Here is a 19,123-nt window from a genome sequence, read left to right on the forward strand (position 1 = left end):
AAAACGCATGGCTCCCAGCCGCACCGCTAACTCCCTCTGACCTCCGTTGTGGAAGAGTTTGAATCTTCGCTCCCCTTTTCTCCACCTACTAACATGTTTATCTTCTGGCAACTGGTTCTCTATTTATCACAACGTGGTTCTTTTTTTTTTTTTTTTTTTTCAAATTGAGATATAGAATATGCATAATAGAATATGCAACGTTATAAAGTATATAGTGCAATGGTATACTTTGATAGACAGTAATCACTGCTAATTCCAGAACATTGTCATCACCCCCCTCAAAAGAAATACCATACCCATCAGCCTTTACTCCCCATTCTCCCCTCCCCCCAGGCCCCTGGCAACAACTAATTTACCTTCTGCCCCTATGGATTTGCCTATTCTGGACATTTCATCGAAATGTGTGTCTAGTTTCTTTCACATAGCTTGTTGGCTTCAAGATTTATCCGGTTGTAGCATGTTTCAGTACTTCATTCTTTTTTTAATGTTTATTTATTTTTGAAAGAGAGCGCACACACAAGCGGGGAAGGGGCAGCGGGAGAGGGGGACAGAGGATCCAAAACCACAGAGCCTGATGTAGAGCTCGAACTCATGAACTGTGAGATGACGACCTGAGCCAAAGTCAGATGCTTAACCGACTGAGCCACCCAGGTGCTCCAATCACATTTTGTTCATCCATTCGTGAGTTATTGGACATTTGGATTATTTTGACCCTTTGGCTCTTATGAATAATGCTGCTATGAGTATTCATGTACAAGTTTTTGTGTGGTCATATGTTTTTAATTCTCTTGGGTACGTACCTAAGAGTGGAATTGCTGGGTCATGTAGTAACTCTATATTTAACCCTTTTGAGGAACTGCCAAACTGTTTTCCACAGTGACTACACCATCTTACATTCCCACCAATGTATGAAGATTCTGGTTTCCCCAAATCTTGCTACCACTTATCATTGTCTCTCTGTTCGATCATAGCCATCTTAGTGAGTGTAGAGTAGTATCTCATTGTAGCTTTGATTTCTATTTCCCTAATGACCTAAGACATTGAGCATCTTTTCATGTGCTTATTGGCCATTCATGTATTTTCTTTGGTGAAATGTCTCTTCAAATCCTTTACCCATTTAAACATTTGATTATTTGTCTTTTTCTGAGTTTTAAGAGTTCTTTATATATTCTGGATATTCTGGATACTAGACTTGTATCAGACATATGATAGTTTTGGGTTGTTTTTTTATTTTTAAATAAAGTCCAGCTTACCTATTTTTCCTTTGGTTTGTTGTGCTTTTTGTGTCATGTCTAAGAAACTGTTGCCTAAATCCAAGGTCATAAAGATTTCTCTCCTGAGAGTTTTATAGCTTGAGCTCTTCCATTTAGGTCTTTGACTCATTTTGAGTTAATATTTATATATGGTGTGAAGTGTAGGAATCCAACTCCATTATTTTGTATGGGGATATACGGTTGTCCCAGCATCATTTGAAAACACTAGTCTTCCCACATTGAATGGTGTTGGCACCCTTGTTGAAAATCAGTGGGCCATAAATGTGAGGATTTATTCCTGGACTGTCAGTTCTGTTCCATCAGCTTACATGTCTGTTCTTATGCCAGTACCACACCGTGATTACTGTAGTTTTGAAGTAGGTTTTGAAACCAGGGCGTGTGAGTCTCCCCATTTGGTTGTTCTTTGTCAAAATCGTTTTGGAGCCCCTGGGTAGCTCAGTTGGTTAAGTGGCCGGCTCTTGATTTCAGCTCAGGTCATGACCTCACAGTTTGTGAGATGGAACCCCGTGTTGCCATCTGCACTAACAGCATGGAGCCTGCTTGGGATGCTCCCTCTCCTTCTCCCTCTGCCCCTCCCCTGCTCACACTTTTCCCCACTCACACTCGCTCATGTTTGCTCTTCTGCACGGGTGTGTATGCTCGCTGTCTCTCAAAATGAATAAACTTTTTTTTTTTTTTAAAGATCATTTTGGGCTATTCTCGGTCCCTTGAATTGACATACAGATTTTAGAATTAGCTTGCCAATATTTGGAAAGAAGTCAGTTGGGGTTTTGATAGGGATTATACTGAAACCACAGTTCAATCTGGGGTATAGTGCCATTTTAACAATATTTTCTTCTGATCCGTGAACATGGCATATCTTTACGTTTATTTCAATCTTCTTTAATTTCTTTCAACAACGTTTTGTAGTTTTTAGTGTGATTCTTGCACTTCTTTGGTTAAATGTTTTCCTAAGTATTTTATTCTTTTGAGTACTGTTATACATGGAATTGTTTTCTTAATTTCATTTTTGGAATAGTCATTGCTGATGTATAGAAATAAAGCTAATTTTTACATATCGATCTTGTGTCCTGTAACCTTGCTGAACTCATTTATTAGTGCTAAGGTTTTTTTTCTACATTCCCAGGAATATGTCTTGTGGTCTTCTAGTTACCCAGGAAGATGTTGGAGCATTTCAAAGTCCCTATGGACATCTCATTTCTCAGCTTTTCCCTTTTAGGCTTTTTGTTTAGGCTATTTTTTGTCTTGTGATCAATTGCCTCACATAGCTGCCAGATTAAAACATTTATCTATAATTGTTTTCAAAAAAATGCCCCTTGGGAAGAGGCTATTTTAGCACTGTGCAGTTCTCAGTGAGGTCAAGGGCAAGGCTTTCAAGTGAAGTTTTTTAGGGACCCCACTAGACAGGTAAAACAATGACAGTTTGTTCTTTGGGAATGAGGCTTTAAGGAACTTCAGCTCCATTTTGTTCCCCTGGGATGTGGGCAATTTTTAAGGTTATCATCAGGATGGAGAGCAGAGGTTGAGGACAAGTTAAAACAACAGAGCTCACTGTTCTTATAGAAATTAGTAATTTTTTCTTTAATACATGCTCTCCGGGTTGCTGCAAGCCCATTGGTTAAAATTTCCAAAGTTCTGAGAAAGTTGATTTTGACCATTTTTGCTAGTTGTTGTTGTTGTTGCTTTTACGGAAGGATGAATTTTCAGACGTCCTTCCTCTCTCATTTTCACTGATTCACCTGTAACAGGGCTTTAAAATCTCTAAAGTCTCAGGGCACCTGGGTGGCTCAGTTAACTGCCTGACTCTTGATTTCGGCTCAGGTCATGATCTTGCGGTCATGGGATCAAGCCCCATGTCAGGCTCTGCACGGGGCATGGAGCCTGCTTGGGATTCTCTCTCTCTCTCTTCCTCTGCCTCCCTTCACTCATACTCTTGTACTCTCTCTCTCAAAAAATAGAATAAAAAAATAAGAAATGAAATCTGTAAAGTCTCAATGATCACAGGCTAATTAAATACTTAATCATGGGAGATGATTAGAGGAAAGGAATAAAAATAGAAAATGTAATTCTTAGAGAAGCTCTCCCAGATGGAGAGATGAAGTTCAGCAAAGTGTTTCTATATTTAATGCTCTCAAAGTTAAGTTTAAGGTAACGGCTATTTTAAACCCCCTTTTTTCCATACAATTTAAATACAGGCTTTGGAGTCAGAACTGAGTTCAGATTCCATCTCTGCTTCTTGACTGGCTGGACAAACTGGGACAAATTATACAACCTCTCTGTACTTCAGTTTCCTCACTTGTAAAATGGGGTAATGATGTATCTATCACATAAGGTTATTGTGAGGTTTAAATGTGAAATGCTGATCACAGATGCCCCATAGCTCAATAGTATCGGTTGTGATGATTATCCTTATAATTTTGCAAAAGTACAGTGATGATTCTTGAGCAGAGTCAACCTAAAGGCAGATTTTCTTTTCTTTCTTCCTGTTTCCTTCACTTTATTTTTGCTGTAAAGAACTGAGAAGAAAATCTACTCAGCATTTTGGAATAAAAACTTGTGTCAAGCAGTGACAAAATGTTATTTATTCAACAAGCCTTCACTAAGTAACTAGTAAATAACAAGCACTCTGTCAGGCACAGGGACAAAAATGACAATAGAGTATGGTCCCTGCCCTCAGGGAGCTGGCAGTCCAGGAGATGGATAAGGAAACGGGATCATATGCCACCTAACAAAGGCTGTCATAGGAGAATACACATGGTGGGGGTATAGCTTTCACCATTTCCTCTTAGATTAATCCCTTTGTCTTTGGCCCCCAAACTGAGGAATTGGTCCTATTTTTGTCTTTAACCGGGTGTTTTAAACTGTGGAATTTTTTACATTTCTAGAGATAAAGGAAAAGCACCTAGAATTATAGAGGACACTAGAAACAGTATTTCCTACAGAGCCTGGGCTTCCTACCAGCATAGTCACTTCTAGGGTTTTCAGCCCAAAAAGTTCTTTGGCATATCTTGGCTTTGCTGTCCATGTAAAAAAAAAAAAAAAAAAAAAAAAAAAAAAAAATTTTTTTTTCTCTTTCTGTTCTCCACTTTATCGTCCAGAGAGCTGGGTAGTTCCCAAAGGAAGAGTGCTTTACAGAATGTAAGGGTGATTTATAGGCAAAGGCAGAAAATGATTAGTTTTAACCTTCCAGTTCCATACCCCCAAAATGAACATAAACTTTCGTGGTAGTCATTACTGGAAATGCAGATCATTTTAATTCCATTGCATTTTTCAGAATTATCAGTCGTAACCCTCTGTCAGCTGTTGAAGATTCCTATCTTTTTAAGTTGCCAGCATTAAAATATTTGTAAGTATTGCAACAATCTCATGGCTCATGAGATGATTTCTGATCTTTTTTGTTGTCATCAAAAGATTAAGTATTTTGCGTTTTGGGAAAAAGTCCTAATTTAAGTTTTAACTCGGTTATTGAAATAAGCATTATTAGCAAAGAAAAAACGTATATGGGCAAGATAGCCTGCAGAGGAAGGAATAGTATTGAAGAACACATAAGAGACATGGGACTTGCAGATGTAGGTAGAAATACCATTTATCTCAAAGTGGAAAGTGGAGTAAGGTGTATATTAAAAGAAAAAAAGACTAATCAAGAGAGGTGGATGCAATTGAGAATGAAAATGAGGATAAGAGTAAAAAGGATTGTACTGTTGAGCACCAAGGTGATTAATTTGATGATGCACATAAAATGTCTTCATTGGGAGTTTTCTGAAATTATTGTCCATAGCAAGAAAACTCTTGAGCTGACTTGACAAAGAAGCCAGAATTGAAGTAATCACATGTTGTTAAGTATCTTTTTAGGTACAGAATTTTTATCCTTGGGTTCAAATCACGCATGTTTGGGCTTTCTCCTTCAGAGACATGGGATCAACACAGGTGTCACTTACAACAGTTGAGAGCATCCTCATGATGACCCTTGAATTGGAAACACTGTAAGTTGATTTTTCTTATGTGTATTTTCACTTAGTTGTTGATTTAGATTTGTTTTATTGTTTTCTTAAGTCAGATTTATTGAGGTATAAAATTTACTCTTTTTTTTTTTTTAAAAATTTTTTTTTTTTTTGCAACGTTTATTTATTTTTGGGACAGAGAGAGACAGAGCATGAACGGGGGAGGGGCAGAGAGAGAGGGAGACACAGAATCGGAAACAGGCTCCAGGCTCCGAGCCATCAGCCCAGAGCCTGACGTGGGGCTCGAACTCACGGACCGCGAGATCGTGACCTGGCTGAAGTCGGACGCTTAACCGACTGCGCCACCCAGGCGCCCCTAAAATTTACTCTTTTTAAGCATACAGTTTGATGAGTTTTGACAAACGTGTAGTTATGTAAGCACCACCACATTTGAGACGTAGACCATTTCTGTCACCCCAAAAGGCCCCTATGTGCCTTTGCAGCCAATCCCCTTTTGTCACCACCAGCCCTGGCAACCACCAACCTAATTTTTGTCCCTATAGTTTTGCCTTTTCCACAGTGTCTTATAAATGAAATCATACAAGGGGCACCTGGGTGGCTCAGGCAGTTAAGCGTCCGACTTCAGCTCAGGTCATGATCTCGCGGTTCGTGAGTTCAAGTCCTGCATCGGACTCTGTCCTGACAGCTCAGAGCCTGGAGCCTGCTTCGGATTCTGTGTCTCCCTGTCTCTCTACCCCTTCCCCATTTGCCCTCCATCTCTCTCTCTCTCTCAAAAATAAATGAACATTTAAAAAAATAAATAAATGAAATCATACAGTATGCAGTCTTCTGTGATTGGTTCCTTTCAGCATAATCCTTTTGAGATTCATCCATGTGTTTTTTTAACTTTTTAACGTTTATTTATTTTTGAGAAACAGAGAGCATAAGCAGGAGAGGGGCAGAGAGAGAGAGAGAGAGAGAGAGAGAGAGAGAGAGAGACACAGAACCCGAAGCAGGCTCCAGGCTCTGTCAGCGTAGAGCCCAATATAGGGCATGAACCTGCGGAACATGAGATCACGGCCTGAGCCAAAGTCGGTCACTTATCTGACTGAGCCACCCAGGCACCCCAGAGACTCATCCATGTGTTTGCACATGTCAGTAGTTCATTTCCTTTTTATTGCCGAGTAGTATTGCAGTTGTGAGGATATACCAGTTTGTTTATGCGTTCATCAGTTAATGGGCATTTGAGTTGTTTCTAGCTTTTTGGCCTTTATGAATAAAGTTGCTTAAAACACTTACATGCAGGTCTTCGTATGAGCATATGTTTTCATTGGGGGAGGGGGGGAGGTGGTAAAATACCTAATGGCAGGATTGCTACATCATATGCTAAGTGTATATTTAACTGTTTAAGAAACTGCTTACCTGTTTTCTAAAGTGGATGTACCATTTTGCATTCCAGCCAGCAGTATATGAGATCTTCTATCTATCCTTTCTTCTAATGTCTTGATCTATTTTTCATAAGGTGAATGTTGGCCTTAAAATTGAGTTGGGAAGTAGTCCCCTCTCTTCAATTCTCTAGTACAGTTTGTGCAGAATTGGCATTGTGTTTTCCTTAAATGTTTGCTAGAATTCACCAGTGAAGCCATGTGGGCTTGAAGCTTTCTTTGTGAGAAAGTGTTAAACTACAGATTTTATTTTTGTAATAGTGCTACTTAAATTACATACTTATTTTTTGGAGTAGTTCATGTCTTTCGGGGAATCTATTTCATCTTGCAGTTGTTGACATAAAGTATTTTATAATGTTCCCTTATTATCCTTTTAGTATCTGTAGAATTGTAGTGATGTCATTCCTCTCATTTTTGATATTGATAACTTGTGTCTTCTCTTGTCTTTTCTTGATAAATCTGGCCAGAAGTTTATCAGTTTTACTTATCTTCTCTAAAAAGTGCCTTTTCATTACACTGACTTCTCTATTTTTGTTTTCCTTTTTAAAAATTTCTGCTTTGATCTTTATCATTCCATTTTCTCTCCTTACTCAGTGATGAATTTCCTTTTCTTTTTCTAGTTTCTTAAAAGTGGACACTGGGGAAGATGAATACTATATGAGCAACATCCCACATGTTGACATGTGTTTTCAGTTTCAGTCGGTACAAAATAGTTTTTAATATCCATTTTGACTTATTTGACCAATAGGGTTCCTTAGGAGTGTATTGGTTAGTTTCTAAATATTTGGAGATTTTACAGATCTGTTAATTTGTTATTTAATTCCATTGTGGTCACAGAACAATATGTTGGATGACTGAAATCCTTTTAAATTTATTGAGGCTTGTTTTATAGCCAATGAATTCTGGTAATAGATGAGAATATGGTCTATTTTGATAAATATTATGTGCCCACTTGAAAAAAATATGTAGTCTGCTGATTTGGTGTGGAGTATTCTATAAATGTCAACTAGGTCAAGTAGGTTGGTAGTATTTTTCAAGCCTGATGTATCATTACTCATTTTCTATATATTTTTTCTGTCAATTATTGAGAGAGGGGATATTGAAATCTCCAACTATAATTGTGTACTTATGTGTCCCTCTTTCCTATTCTCCTTAATATATTTGGAAGTTCTATTATCAGATACATAAATTTTTAAGTTATGTCTTTTCTATTAGTTGACATTTCTATCACAATGGAATAACCTCATTTATCCCTGGTAATATCTTCGCTTTGAAATTGACTTTGTCCTATAGTAAATATAGCCACTCAAGGTTTCATTTCATTAGTGTTAGCAAAGCATAATTTCTTCCATATTTTTAACCTACTTATATCTTTGTATTGAAGATGAATCTTATAGACAGCATATAGTTGGCTTTTGCTTTTTTATCCAGTATGACAACTCTATCTTTTAATTAGGTGATTGCACCATTTATAGTTAATGTAATTATTTATAGGATTACATTTAAAGCTACTGTCTACTCTTTTCTATGTATCCCATCTGTTCTTTGTTTCTTTTTCTTTTTCTTTTTCTTCCTGCTCTTGGGTTGATTTAGTACGTTTTATTATTTTTTGGTGGGGGGATAAATAGTTACAACTCAGGTTTTGTTATTTTAGTAGCTGTTTAATGGTTTGTAGTGTTCATGTTTAACTTATCACAGTCTATCTTCAAATGATATGATATGATTTCATGAATAGTATAAGAACCTTATAATAAATAGTGTACTTCCATTGTTCCCCTCCTGACCTTTGTGCTGTTGTTTTCATACATTTTACTTTTAGCACACCATATTATTTTTTTTGTTTAAATAGTCAATTATCTTTTTTTATTTTTTTATTTTTGAGAGAGACAGAGTGCAAGTGGGGGAGGGGCAGAGAGAGAGGGAGACACAGAATCTGAAGCAGACTCCAGGCTCTGAACTGTAGACACAGAGCCTGATGTGGGGCCTGAAATCACAGACTATGAGATCATGACCTGAGCTGAAGTCAGATGCTTAACTGACTGAGCCACCCGGGTGCCCCTCAATTATCTCTTTTATTGAAGTATATATAGATCATGTAATATTAAATTAGTTTCAGGTGTACAACACAGTGATCTTTTATATACATTATGAAATGCTCACAACACAGTGATCCATTATATACATTATGAAATGCTCACCACAATAAGTATATTACAGTATTATTGACTATATTCCCTATGCTGTACTTTTCATCTGGTGACTTATTTATTTTATAACTGCAAGTTTGTACCTCTTAACCCTTTTCACTCATTTTGTCCATATCCCCAGTTTGTTCTCCATATTTACAAGTGTTTTCTCTTTTTTGTTGTTGTTTATTCATTCATTTGGTTTTTTGTTTATTTTTTGTTTATTTTTTACCTTGTTTTATTTTTATTTTTTAAAATTTACATCCAAATTAGTTAGCATATAGTGCAACAATGATTTCAGGAGTAGATTCCTTAGTGACCCTTACCCATTTAGCCCATCCCCCCTCCCACAACCCCTCCAGTAACCCAGTTTGTTTTCCATATTTATGAGTCTCTTCTGTTTTGTCCCCCTCCCTGTTTTTAGATTATTTTTGTTTCCCTTCCCTATGTTCATCTGTTTTGTCTCTGAAAGTCCTCATATGAGTGAAGTGATGTGATTTTTGTCTTTCACTGACTAATTTCACTTAGCATAATACCCTCCAGTTCCATCCATGTAGTTGCAAACGGCAAGATTTCATTCTTTTTGATTGCCAAGTAATACTCCATTGTATATATATACCACATCTTTCATCCATTCATCCATCAATGGACATTTGGGCTCTTTCCATACTTTGGCTATTGTTGATAGCGCTGCTATAAACATTGGGTGCATGTGCCCCTTCAAATCAGCATTTTTGTATCCTTTGGTTAAATGCCTAGTAGTACAATTGCTAGGTTGTAGGGTAGTTCTATTTTTAACTTTTTAAAAACCTCCATACTGTTTTCCAGAGTGGCTACAGCAGTTTGCATTCCCACCAGCAGTGCAGAAGGGTTCCCCTTTCTCCACATCTGTTGTTTCCTGAGTTATTAATTTTAGCCATTCTGACACATGTGAAGTGGTATATCATTGTGATTTTGATTTGTATTTCCTTGATGATGAGTGCTATTGAGCATCTTTTCATGTGTCTGTTAGCCTTCTGGATGTCTTCTTTGAAAAACTATCTATTCATGTCTTCTGCCCTTTTCTTAACTGGATTATGTATTTGATTTTTTTGGGTGTTGAGTCCTTTATATATTTTGGATACTAGCCCTTTATCAGATTATGTCATTTGCAAATATGTTCTCCCATTTCATCAGTTGCCTTTTAATTTTGTTGATTGTTTCCTTTGCTGTACAGCTTTTTATCTTTTTTTAACGGATGTTTATTTTTGAGAGAGAGAGCACAAGAGTGGGGTAGGGGCAGAGAGTGAGGGAGACAGAGGATCTGAGTAGGCTCCGCACTGTCAACAGAGAGTCAATGCGGAGCTCGAACTCACAAACCGCGAGATTATGACCTGAGCTGAAGTCAGAAGCTTAACCGACTGAGACACCCAGGTGCCCCAGAAGGTTTTTATCTTGATGAGGTCCCAATAATTCATTTAAAAAAATGTTTGTTTGTTTGTTTGTTTATGTTTATTTTTGAGAGAGAGAGACAGAGTGCAAGCAGGGGAGGGGCAGAGAGAGAGAGGGAGACACAGCATCTGAAACAGGCTCCAGGCTCCAAGCTGTCAGCACAGAGCCTGACACGGGGCTCAAACTCACGAACTGTAAGATCATGATCTGAGCCAAGTCAGATACTTAACCAACTGAGCCACCCAGGTGCCCCTATTAATTAATTAATTAATTCAGAACATGGACACACACATACATGTATGCATGGGGGGGAGCAGAGAGAGAGGGAGAGAGAGAATCTCAAGTGGAGAGAGAATCCTGATGCGGGGTTCAATCCACGACCCTGAGATCACGACCTGAGCCAACACCAAGAGTCAGGCATTCAACCCGCTAAGCCACCCAGGCACTCCTCAGTAGTTCATTTGTACTTCTGTTTCCCTTGCCTCTGGAGACATGTCTAGTAAGAAGTTGCTTTAGCTGAGATCAAAGAGGTTTCTGCCTGTGTTCTCCTCTAGGATTTGGATGGTTTCCTGTCTCACATTTAGATCTTTCATCCATTTTGAATTTATTTTTGTGTATGGTGTAAAAAAGTGGTTTAGTTTCATTCTTCTGCATGTTACGGTCCAGTTTTCCCAACACCATTTATTGCGAAGACTATCTTTTTTCCATTGGATATTCTGCTTTATCGAAGATTAGCTGACCATATATTTGTGGCTCCATTTCTCGGTTCTCTATTCTATTCTATTGATCTATGTGTCTGTTTTTGTGCAGTACCATACTGTCTTGATGAGTACAGCTTTGTAATACAGTTTGAAGTCCAGAATCAAGATGCCTCCAGCTTTGTTTGTTTTACCCCAACATTATAATTCGGGTTCTTTTCTTGTTCCATCCAAATTTTAGAATTGTTTGTTCTAGCTCTGTGAAAAATACTGGTGTTTGATAGGGATTGAATTGAATGTGTAGTTTGCTTTGAGTAGTATAGACATTTTAACAATATTTGTTCTTCCAATCCTTGAGCATGGGATGTTTTTCCATTTCTTTCTGTCTTCTTCAATTTATTTTCATAAGCGTTCTATTGTTTTCAGCATACAGATCTTTTACCTCTGATTAGGTTTATTCCTAGGTATCTTATGGGTTTTGGTGTATTTTTTTTTAAATTTTAGAGACAGAGTGTAGAAGTTGGGGAGAGAGTGAGAGGAGAGAGAGAGAGAGAGAGAGAGAGAGAGAGAGAGAGAGAGAGTCTTAAGAGAATCTTAATCTAATCCATGCTGAGCGTGGAGCCTGACACAGGGCTCGATCTCACGACCCTGAGATCCTGAGCCGAAATCAAGAGTAGGATGCTTCATTGACTTAGCCCATCCAGGCACCCCTTGTTTGTTTGTTTTTTTCTGAGATTCTACATATAAGTGAAATCATATAGTGAAATGATATACATACATATAGTGAAGTGAAATCATAACCTATATAGTTACCAGTTCTAATGTTCTTCATTCCTTTGTGTGGATCCACATTTCCGTCTGCTATCCTTTTCCTTCTGCTTAAAAATACTTTCTTTAGGGGCACCTGGGTGGCTCAGTCAGTTAAGCATCCAACTCTTGATTGTGGCTCAGGTCATAGTCTCACAGTTTGTGAGCTCAAGTCCCGCGTTGGGCTTTGCTTGGGATTCTCTGTCTCCTCAGTGCTCTTTCCCCCTTGCACACGCATACTGCACGTGCCCTCTCTCTCTGTCTCTCAAATAAACATTTAAAAAAATACTTCCTTTGGCATTTCTATAGTGTAAGCCTGCTAATGATGAATTCTTCCAGCTCTTGTATGTCTCAGATAGTCTTTATCTTGCTTTTATTTTTGAAAGCTTTGGGTATAGAATTCTAGCTTGATAGCTATTTGGTCCCCCTCTCCTTTTCACTGCTTGAAAGATGCTGCCCCACCGAGTTCTGGCTTACATTATTTCCAACAAGAAATATGTTGTCATTGTTATATCTTTGTTGCTCTGTATGTCGTGTGTGGTTTTGTTCCTTTGGCTGCTTTTAAGATTTGCTCTTTATCGCTGGCTTTGACCAGTTCGATTATGATGTGCCGTGGTGTAGTTTTATCCGTGTTTAATGGATTAAACTAAACATGTAGTTTAATCCATGCTGTGCTCAGAGTTCATTGACCTTCCTGGATTTGTGAGTTTATAGGGTTTACTTATTTGGAAATGTGGGGGCTATTATTTTTTCAAATTTTTTTTATATCTCCTCTCCTTCGTGGACTCTAAGTATACATATATTAGGCCACTTGAAGTTGTTGCACAATTCATTGAGTTAAGTAGAGGCATGGGGTTTTTTCCACATGTGAAATACTGTTATAATAACTTTTTTAAATGTCCTTGTCTGCTAATTGTAGCATTTGTGTAGATTATGGATTAGTTTTTGATTGATTGCTTTAAAAAAAAAATTTAACATTTATTTATTTTTAAGACACAGAGAGTGATCAGGGAAGGGGTAGAGAGAGAGGAAGATAAATCTGAAGCAGGTTCCAGACTCCGAGCTCTCAGCACAGAGCCTGATGTGGGGCTCAAACCCATGAACCACGAGATTATGACCTGAGCCAAAGCTGATTGCTTTTTATCCTCAGTATGGGCCATATTTCAGATTTATTCAAACTCTTAGAAGTCTACCCTCTTTCTGTGTGCTCTCCACCCAAAGTGAGACTTTGGCTTGGAAGCAGTTACCTGTGTATTAAACTACCGATCCGTGTCACCCAGTTCTAATCTCTATCTCATTCTAAGGATACCATACCCCATACCATCCTTACCTTTCTGTTGGGCACCTCTGTCCTTCTATCTGGGTATTTATAATATTCAAGAGCAGCAGTTGGCCAACTGGTCCCTACCCAACCATCCAGGCCATGTGCCTCAAGAATTCCTTTTTGCACAGCCCTGTGATGACTTTGGCCCGCCTCTTCTACCTACTCAAGTAACTCCTTTACCACTAATTTAATTCTCTGTGTTTCCATTTATAGGATATTACCTAGCCGTATGGCCTGCTGTCTCTGCCAATTTAAAAATACTATTGACGTTGTCTGTAAGACAGTCAAGCTACATTGTGACAGTGCATGTCTGACAAATGGCACACGTTGTGGTAAGTCCTAATTGCCTGATGATAAATTTGTAAATTTTTATTTTATTTGTGGTTTAACTTTTATTTTTAATCAACAATGATAATTTTTTTTAATATTTATTCATTCTTGAGAGAGAGAGCCTTCACGTGCGTGAGCTGGGAGGGGGCAGAGAGTGAGTGAGGGGGACAGAGAATCCGAAGCAGGCTCTACACTGACAGCAGCAAGCCCCATGCGGGGCTGAACTGTGATATCATGACCTGAGCCAAAGTCGGATGCTTAACTGACTGGGCCACCCAGGCACCCTAACAATGGTAAATTTTTAAACTAATGATGTCATTGCATTATTTTTACTCATTCGGAGTTCAGATCCCTAAATTTCTAAGAACTATTCCTTTGTTAAAAGTCAGATTCTCAGTTACATTATTAAGTCAACTACCCCAAAATGAAAACCTGTTCACATAGTGCATCACAGTTTATAAGCTGATTTTACGTGCGTTAGGTCTCAGGTGCCCTTTGTCTTATAGGACAGGTGGAGATACCTTTTTGTTTATTTTGTTGTTTTTAACAAGTGTGTAAGAGTACCAGTGATGCTGATTTCTGAAAAAGTTTTATTTGGAGCCTCTGTGTTTCTGTTCCCTAACCAGAAGCTGCTACCCAACCGTTCTAACGGATGAGAGGGCTCTTCTATTCTTGGGCTGTCCAACTCTTGTTCTGAATCTTAAGCTTTTCTATCCCAAACACAGGTGCTTTTAGGTATTTTTCTGTTCTTAGGTTTTATTGGCACTAACTTGGTGACTTCCAAAATGTGCTTTTGCACCTGGATAGCTTGAATATGGGTCCCTGTCAATGGTCTAGGGCACAGCATAAATTACACTTTGCTACTTCTTTTTTTTTTTTTTCAACGTTTTTTATTTATTTTTGGGACAGAGAGAGACAGAGCATGAACAGGGGAGGGGCAGAGAGAGAGGGAGACACAGAATCGGAAACAGGCTCCAGGCTCTGAGCCATCAGCCCAGAGCCCGACGCGGGGCTCGAACTCACGGACCGCGAGATCGTGACCTGGCTGAAGTCGGACGCTTAACCGACTGCGCCACCCAGGCGCCCCACACTTTGCTACTTCTATAAGCAGTGTTGCTTATTTTCCAAAACAATGTTTTGCCAATTATCTTACTCCCTTCTCCCTTAGAGGTGGGCAGAATAGGCATTTTTTTTTTTTTTAATCTCCTTTGACAGGCGAGGAAAAATGAGATCAGAGGTGCCTTAGCCTAGCACTCAAGTCTCCTCTCCCGTTTTGGGCGCTCCGCCAGCCCGCTGCTCCTCCTCTCTCGTGACCTTTATAACCTCCTCCTCTGACTCTCACCAGCACCGCTAAAAATACGTTTAATTCTTCTGGAAAACCCCAGCTGCACAGTGCTGTTCAGTGTACACAAGCTGTACGCTTGACCTTCATGTAGTTGGAAGCTCTGGATGGTTCTCTCAGTAAAGCTAGAAATCTGGAAATGAAAGGAAATGAAAGCAAAGTAGGCATTTGACCAAAGTTTCTTTATCCCTTCTGCATTTTAAAACCTCAAGTATCATTCCGTTGATTTTTTTGAACGCCCCACAGTGGCATCTCTCTCATACCTGGAAAATCTCTTAACCTATACCCCACATCTCTGCCCAAGTTTAAGCAAAGAACCAGGGTGGACTTAGCGGGTCTCGTTTTTAGTTTTTTCTCTCTAGAGCTTATGTTACGGGAGGTGCGATATAGGGGAGCAGGGACCAAACAAAGGAATTGGTGGGTGGGCGGAGAGGGCGTGTCCAGATGAGGACCTGCTAGTGACGGGTGTTGTCCCGTGCCTATGTGATGGTAGCAAGAACTCAAGCCCACTGAAGACATAGAAGGAGAAAGACTCGTGCTCCCTCTGCCCCCGAAGCAGGACAGGGTGGGGTATGTGAATGCCAGGAGTCGCACTAGAGCTGCACACAGTTTAGCCGAGTATCTTCCAGCCTTGGCTTTTCTTGAGGCCTGGGCAATCGGCCCTTAGGGACCAATGGAATAACTCTAAATATAGTTATTCACACTATGGAATGTTCTGAGGAAATAGCTACTTTTTCAAAAAGCATCTTTTTCTCCTTTCGTTGTTGCCAATCGTAGGTCCAAGTTTGAGTTCGTCTCCTCTCTAAATGGCGCTCAAGTATTTGCCGATTCTTAATTTGCTTGACTGGGATGTATGACTGTGCATTGACAAAGAGCTGTGCTATCAGTCGTTCATTATCAAAACTCATCTCTTCTTCTTCTTCGACAGATCAGGAAGTATACCTAAGGAATGCAGAAGGATCATTCATGAAGGTATTGAAAGCTCGAAAGAAGAGTGCCAGCACGGAGCTGACTATTGAGCCAGAGAAGGCATCCTCAGACATAGATCGTGTCAGTTTGTCAGCCTTTATGAATGAGCAGCTAGACTTCAATGACAAAAGTGATGTCATCAGTGCACTGAATTACATATCGCCTTATTTCTCGGAGGGCAATCTAGAAGACGTAGAATCGACGCTGTTACCGTTCATTAAATTTCTGTTTTCAAATGTGCAAGAGGGAGACAAGCCCGTGGGTCACTCGATGAACGACACAGGGGACCCTTCTCTTAAACCTGGATCCAACAACTCAACTTACAAGAATAAACTGAGAAAACTCTACTTTCTGGAAAATTTGTTAGATGCAGAAATTCAGGAAAAAATTGATGAGGTGAAAAAGAAAGAAAAAACAGCCATGCTTATACATTCCAGCCTTTTAGGTCCCAAGTTTAAACGTCAAATCTTTCCAAAGAAATTGGAAACTGCCCAACCGCAGGAGAAGAGCCTAGACAAGGTTGAGAGTGTGGGGAAAAAGTTCCTGAGAGTGAACAAGGTCATCAAGGGCCCAAAGGGCATACGGAAAAGGCACTTAAAAGAACTGAGACGTCAGAACATCCAGAGGAAACAGAACGCCCAGCCATCTGTGGAGAACATGGCCAAAGAAACAAGACTCAGGAGACCATCCCCAGGGGAGCTTCACGTGGCGCACAGGCCCAGCAAATTAGTGGGAAGCTCCTTCAATACAGAGCCTTCGTTCATAGATGAGCACAAGGCAGCGGTCTCTTCTTTCGTGAAGCAATACATTTTGGACAGGCCTTCTGCCACCCCCGCTCCCAAGGAGAGAAGCCTCAGGAGAGCATCCCCAGCGGAGCTTCACGTGGCGCACAGGCCCAGCAAATTAGTGGGAAGCTCCTTCAACACAGAGCCTTCGTTCATAGATGAGCACAAGGCAGTGGTCTCTTCTTTCCTGAAGCAATACTCTTTGGGCAGGCCTTCTGCCACCCCCGCTCCAAAATCCCCACCTGACGTGAAAAAAAAATCAAAAGACTTCATGTACAGCATTTTTCTTTTAGAAGATGCAAATGCTAGAGTTAGAAATATGAAGGCTTTTGGGCCAGCCTCACACCCCAGAAAAACACACCGCTTTCATAAAAGTCGCTCCAATGTGATCCACAGAACACCCAAGGCCAAACTGAATCGAAAGTCCAGAAAGGAAAGTTCACTCAGTAATAGACAGCTGCTTGCAAAGAGGCCTCCATCCTCTGCAGTCAGGAGCCTCATAAATTCCCCTTCACGAGAGGATTTTTCATCTCCGGGAGAACTGAGTCCTCAGAAAAATCCTTTTCCAGAATTATTTGCTCCTTCAGGAACTTACAGAGAAAACACTACTGTGGAGAACACTACTGCCCAAAATGTTTCTGAAGAAAATATTTCTACAGGAAACACTACTGTGCCAGAACAAACCCTCCCTGAATTCACAAACCGTAAGAATCTTTCCACTGCTAATTCTACTGTTACTGCAGACAACTCTACGCCGACCGTTAAACAAACCAATGATACACAATGGGAATACCACAATGCGGGCACTGGCTTGCCCCCAAAAGCCACAGGCTTCACTGTGTCAAAGCTCTCGTCCTCAGGTGATCTGTTTGAAATTCAGTTAAACCAGCAGCTACAGTCCCTCATCCCCAACAATGACGTGAGAAGCCTCATTTCTCATGTTATCCGGACTTTGAAAATGGACTGCTCCGAGACCCACATGCAGCTGGCCTGTGCCAAGCTCATCTCCAGAACAGGCCTCCTGATGAAGCTTCTCAGCGAGCAGCAAGAAGTAAAGGTGTCCAAGGCAGAGTGGGATACGGACCAATGGGAAAATGAGAACTATATCAGTGAGAGCACAGAAGTCCAGAGTGAACAGAGAGGGCAGGAGTCAAGGGAGGTGAGGATAAATCCCAAAATGTGGGGTCTCGACATTTAGGTGGTTTAGGACATGGACCCAAGCACAAGGACCAGGGGCTCCTAGTCCGGGTCTTGTCTTGGCCACATAATTTTGCCTAAGGCAATGATCTGCCACTTTGCTCATTCAGGAAACAGTGCCGCTGTTCCCAGAGTAGACAAAAAGAGGACCTAACATACAAGATACATAAATTCTTGAAGAAAATCCTAATGATTAAGATTACATATCACATTAGATTTGGTATATTCCTTAAGAACCTATAAGCGATTCATCGGAAAGAATGGGGTTTTAGAGTCGTTAAAGAATAGTTAACTTTCATCCTATCTCTGTTTTCTAAAAACATTGTTCTTTCCCTTTTTTTAGCTCACAAAAGAAGTTCCAGGCTATGGCTATAACAACAAACTCATCTTGGCAATATCTGTGACTGTAGTAGTGATGATTTTGATCATAGTTTTCTGTCTCATTGAGGTAAGGACAACAATTAATTCAGATTCCCAGACTATATTCCTTCTTTATAATAGATTCAGAACCCACAAACTGAAAATCAAAGCCACTTTCCCACCTATCACGACCTGATATCCCTCTTCAGTCTGGAGGAAGGAGATAGGCTTTGTCCTTTCATTGCAAAGTATATTCCAGGGATTTTAAAAGGAACCCCACTGCCGGGAGACATCTGTGGATTGTAACCAAGATAACAAGCCATTAGCTTGTTCTGAGACATTAGGTCTAAGAAGGCCACAGTTGACACGATAGTAAAATTTCTTCAACTCAAAAAAATTATGTCGATTCGATGCACTCACCAGTCATCCTCCTCCTACCACTGATTTCTTTCCTCGTTGGCTAAAATGGTGAGAGAGAAATAGTCTTCACCTTCATGGAGCTATCAGTCATCTCGGAAGAAAGGGCATGGCTTAGAGATAAAAGTGTCATCTTGTTGATTAATTAGATGTACCTACAGCTCTCTCCTCCACTTCGCAAGGCATTGTGTAGACAGGTTCAGTTAAAACCCTGCAGCTAAAATCCTGCATCAGGCTACTCAAAGCTTGTCATAATTACAGTTGCCTATTCCTGGAGCTTGCCTGTTTACCTTTTATTCAATTATGTATGAATTGAATATATATTCAATATATTTATTCAAATATACATATGCTTATTATATATATATGTATATATATATATATATATATATATATATATATATATATATATATATATTGCCATCTGTCATGGCAACCCTCCATTTCAGCCAAAGCAGCCCCCCACCATCCCCTAGTCAGACCATGCCCATTCCTACTTTTGTTGGTGACTTTGCCCACTTGAAATTCCTTTATTTCACTCTGCTGGTGGAAGTCCCATGAGCCTTCAAAAGCCAACTCGAGTTCATCTTTCTTCACAAAGCCTTCCCCGAATACTG

The 19,123-nt window shown here is 39.8% G+C and overlaps 1 protein-coding gene across 9 annotated transcripts in view; it reads left to right on the forward strand.

The window, feature by feature from the left end:
• LOC147574420 (uncharacterized) overlaps positions 1-19,123 on the forward strand; it is a 52,430-nt gene that overhangs the window by 19,904 nt on the left and 13,403 nt on the right. For all 9 annotated transcript variants that reach the window (XM_086687585.1, XM_086687582.1, XM_086687577.1 and 6 more), the window contains 5 exons: positions 4,549-4,620; positions 5,183-5,257; positions 13,320-13,438; positions 15,707-17,691; positions 18,073-18,177. In XM_086687585.1, the coding sequence (XP_086543711.1) occupies positions 4,549-4,620; positions 5,183-5,257; positions 13,320-13,438; positions 15,707-17,691; positions 18,073-18,177 (2,356 nt within the window). The remainder of the gene's footprint in view (positions 1-4,548; positions 4,621-5,182; positions 5,258-13,319; positions 13,439-15,706; positions 17,692-18,072; positions 18,178-19,123) is intronic.

This window comes from Puma concolor, chromosome E1 (assembly GCF_028749965.1).
Source record: "Puma concolor isolate L17-30 chromosome E1, mPumCon1.1.hap2, whole genome shotgun sequence".
NCBI lineage: Eukaryota > Metazoa > Chordata > Mammalia > Carnivora > Felidae > Puma > Puma concolor.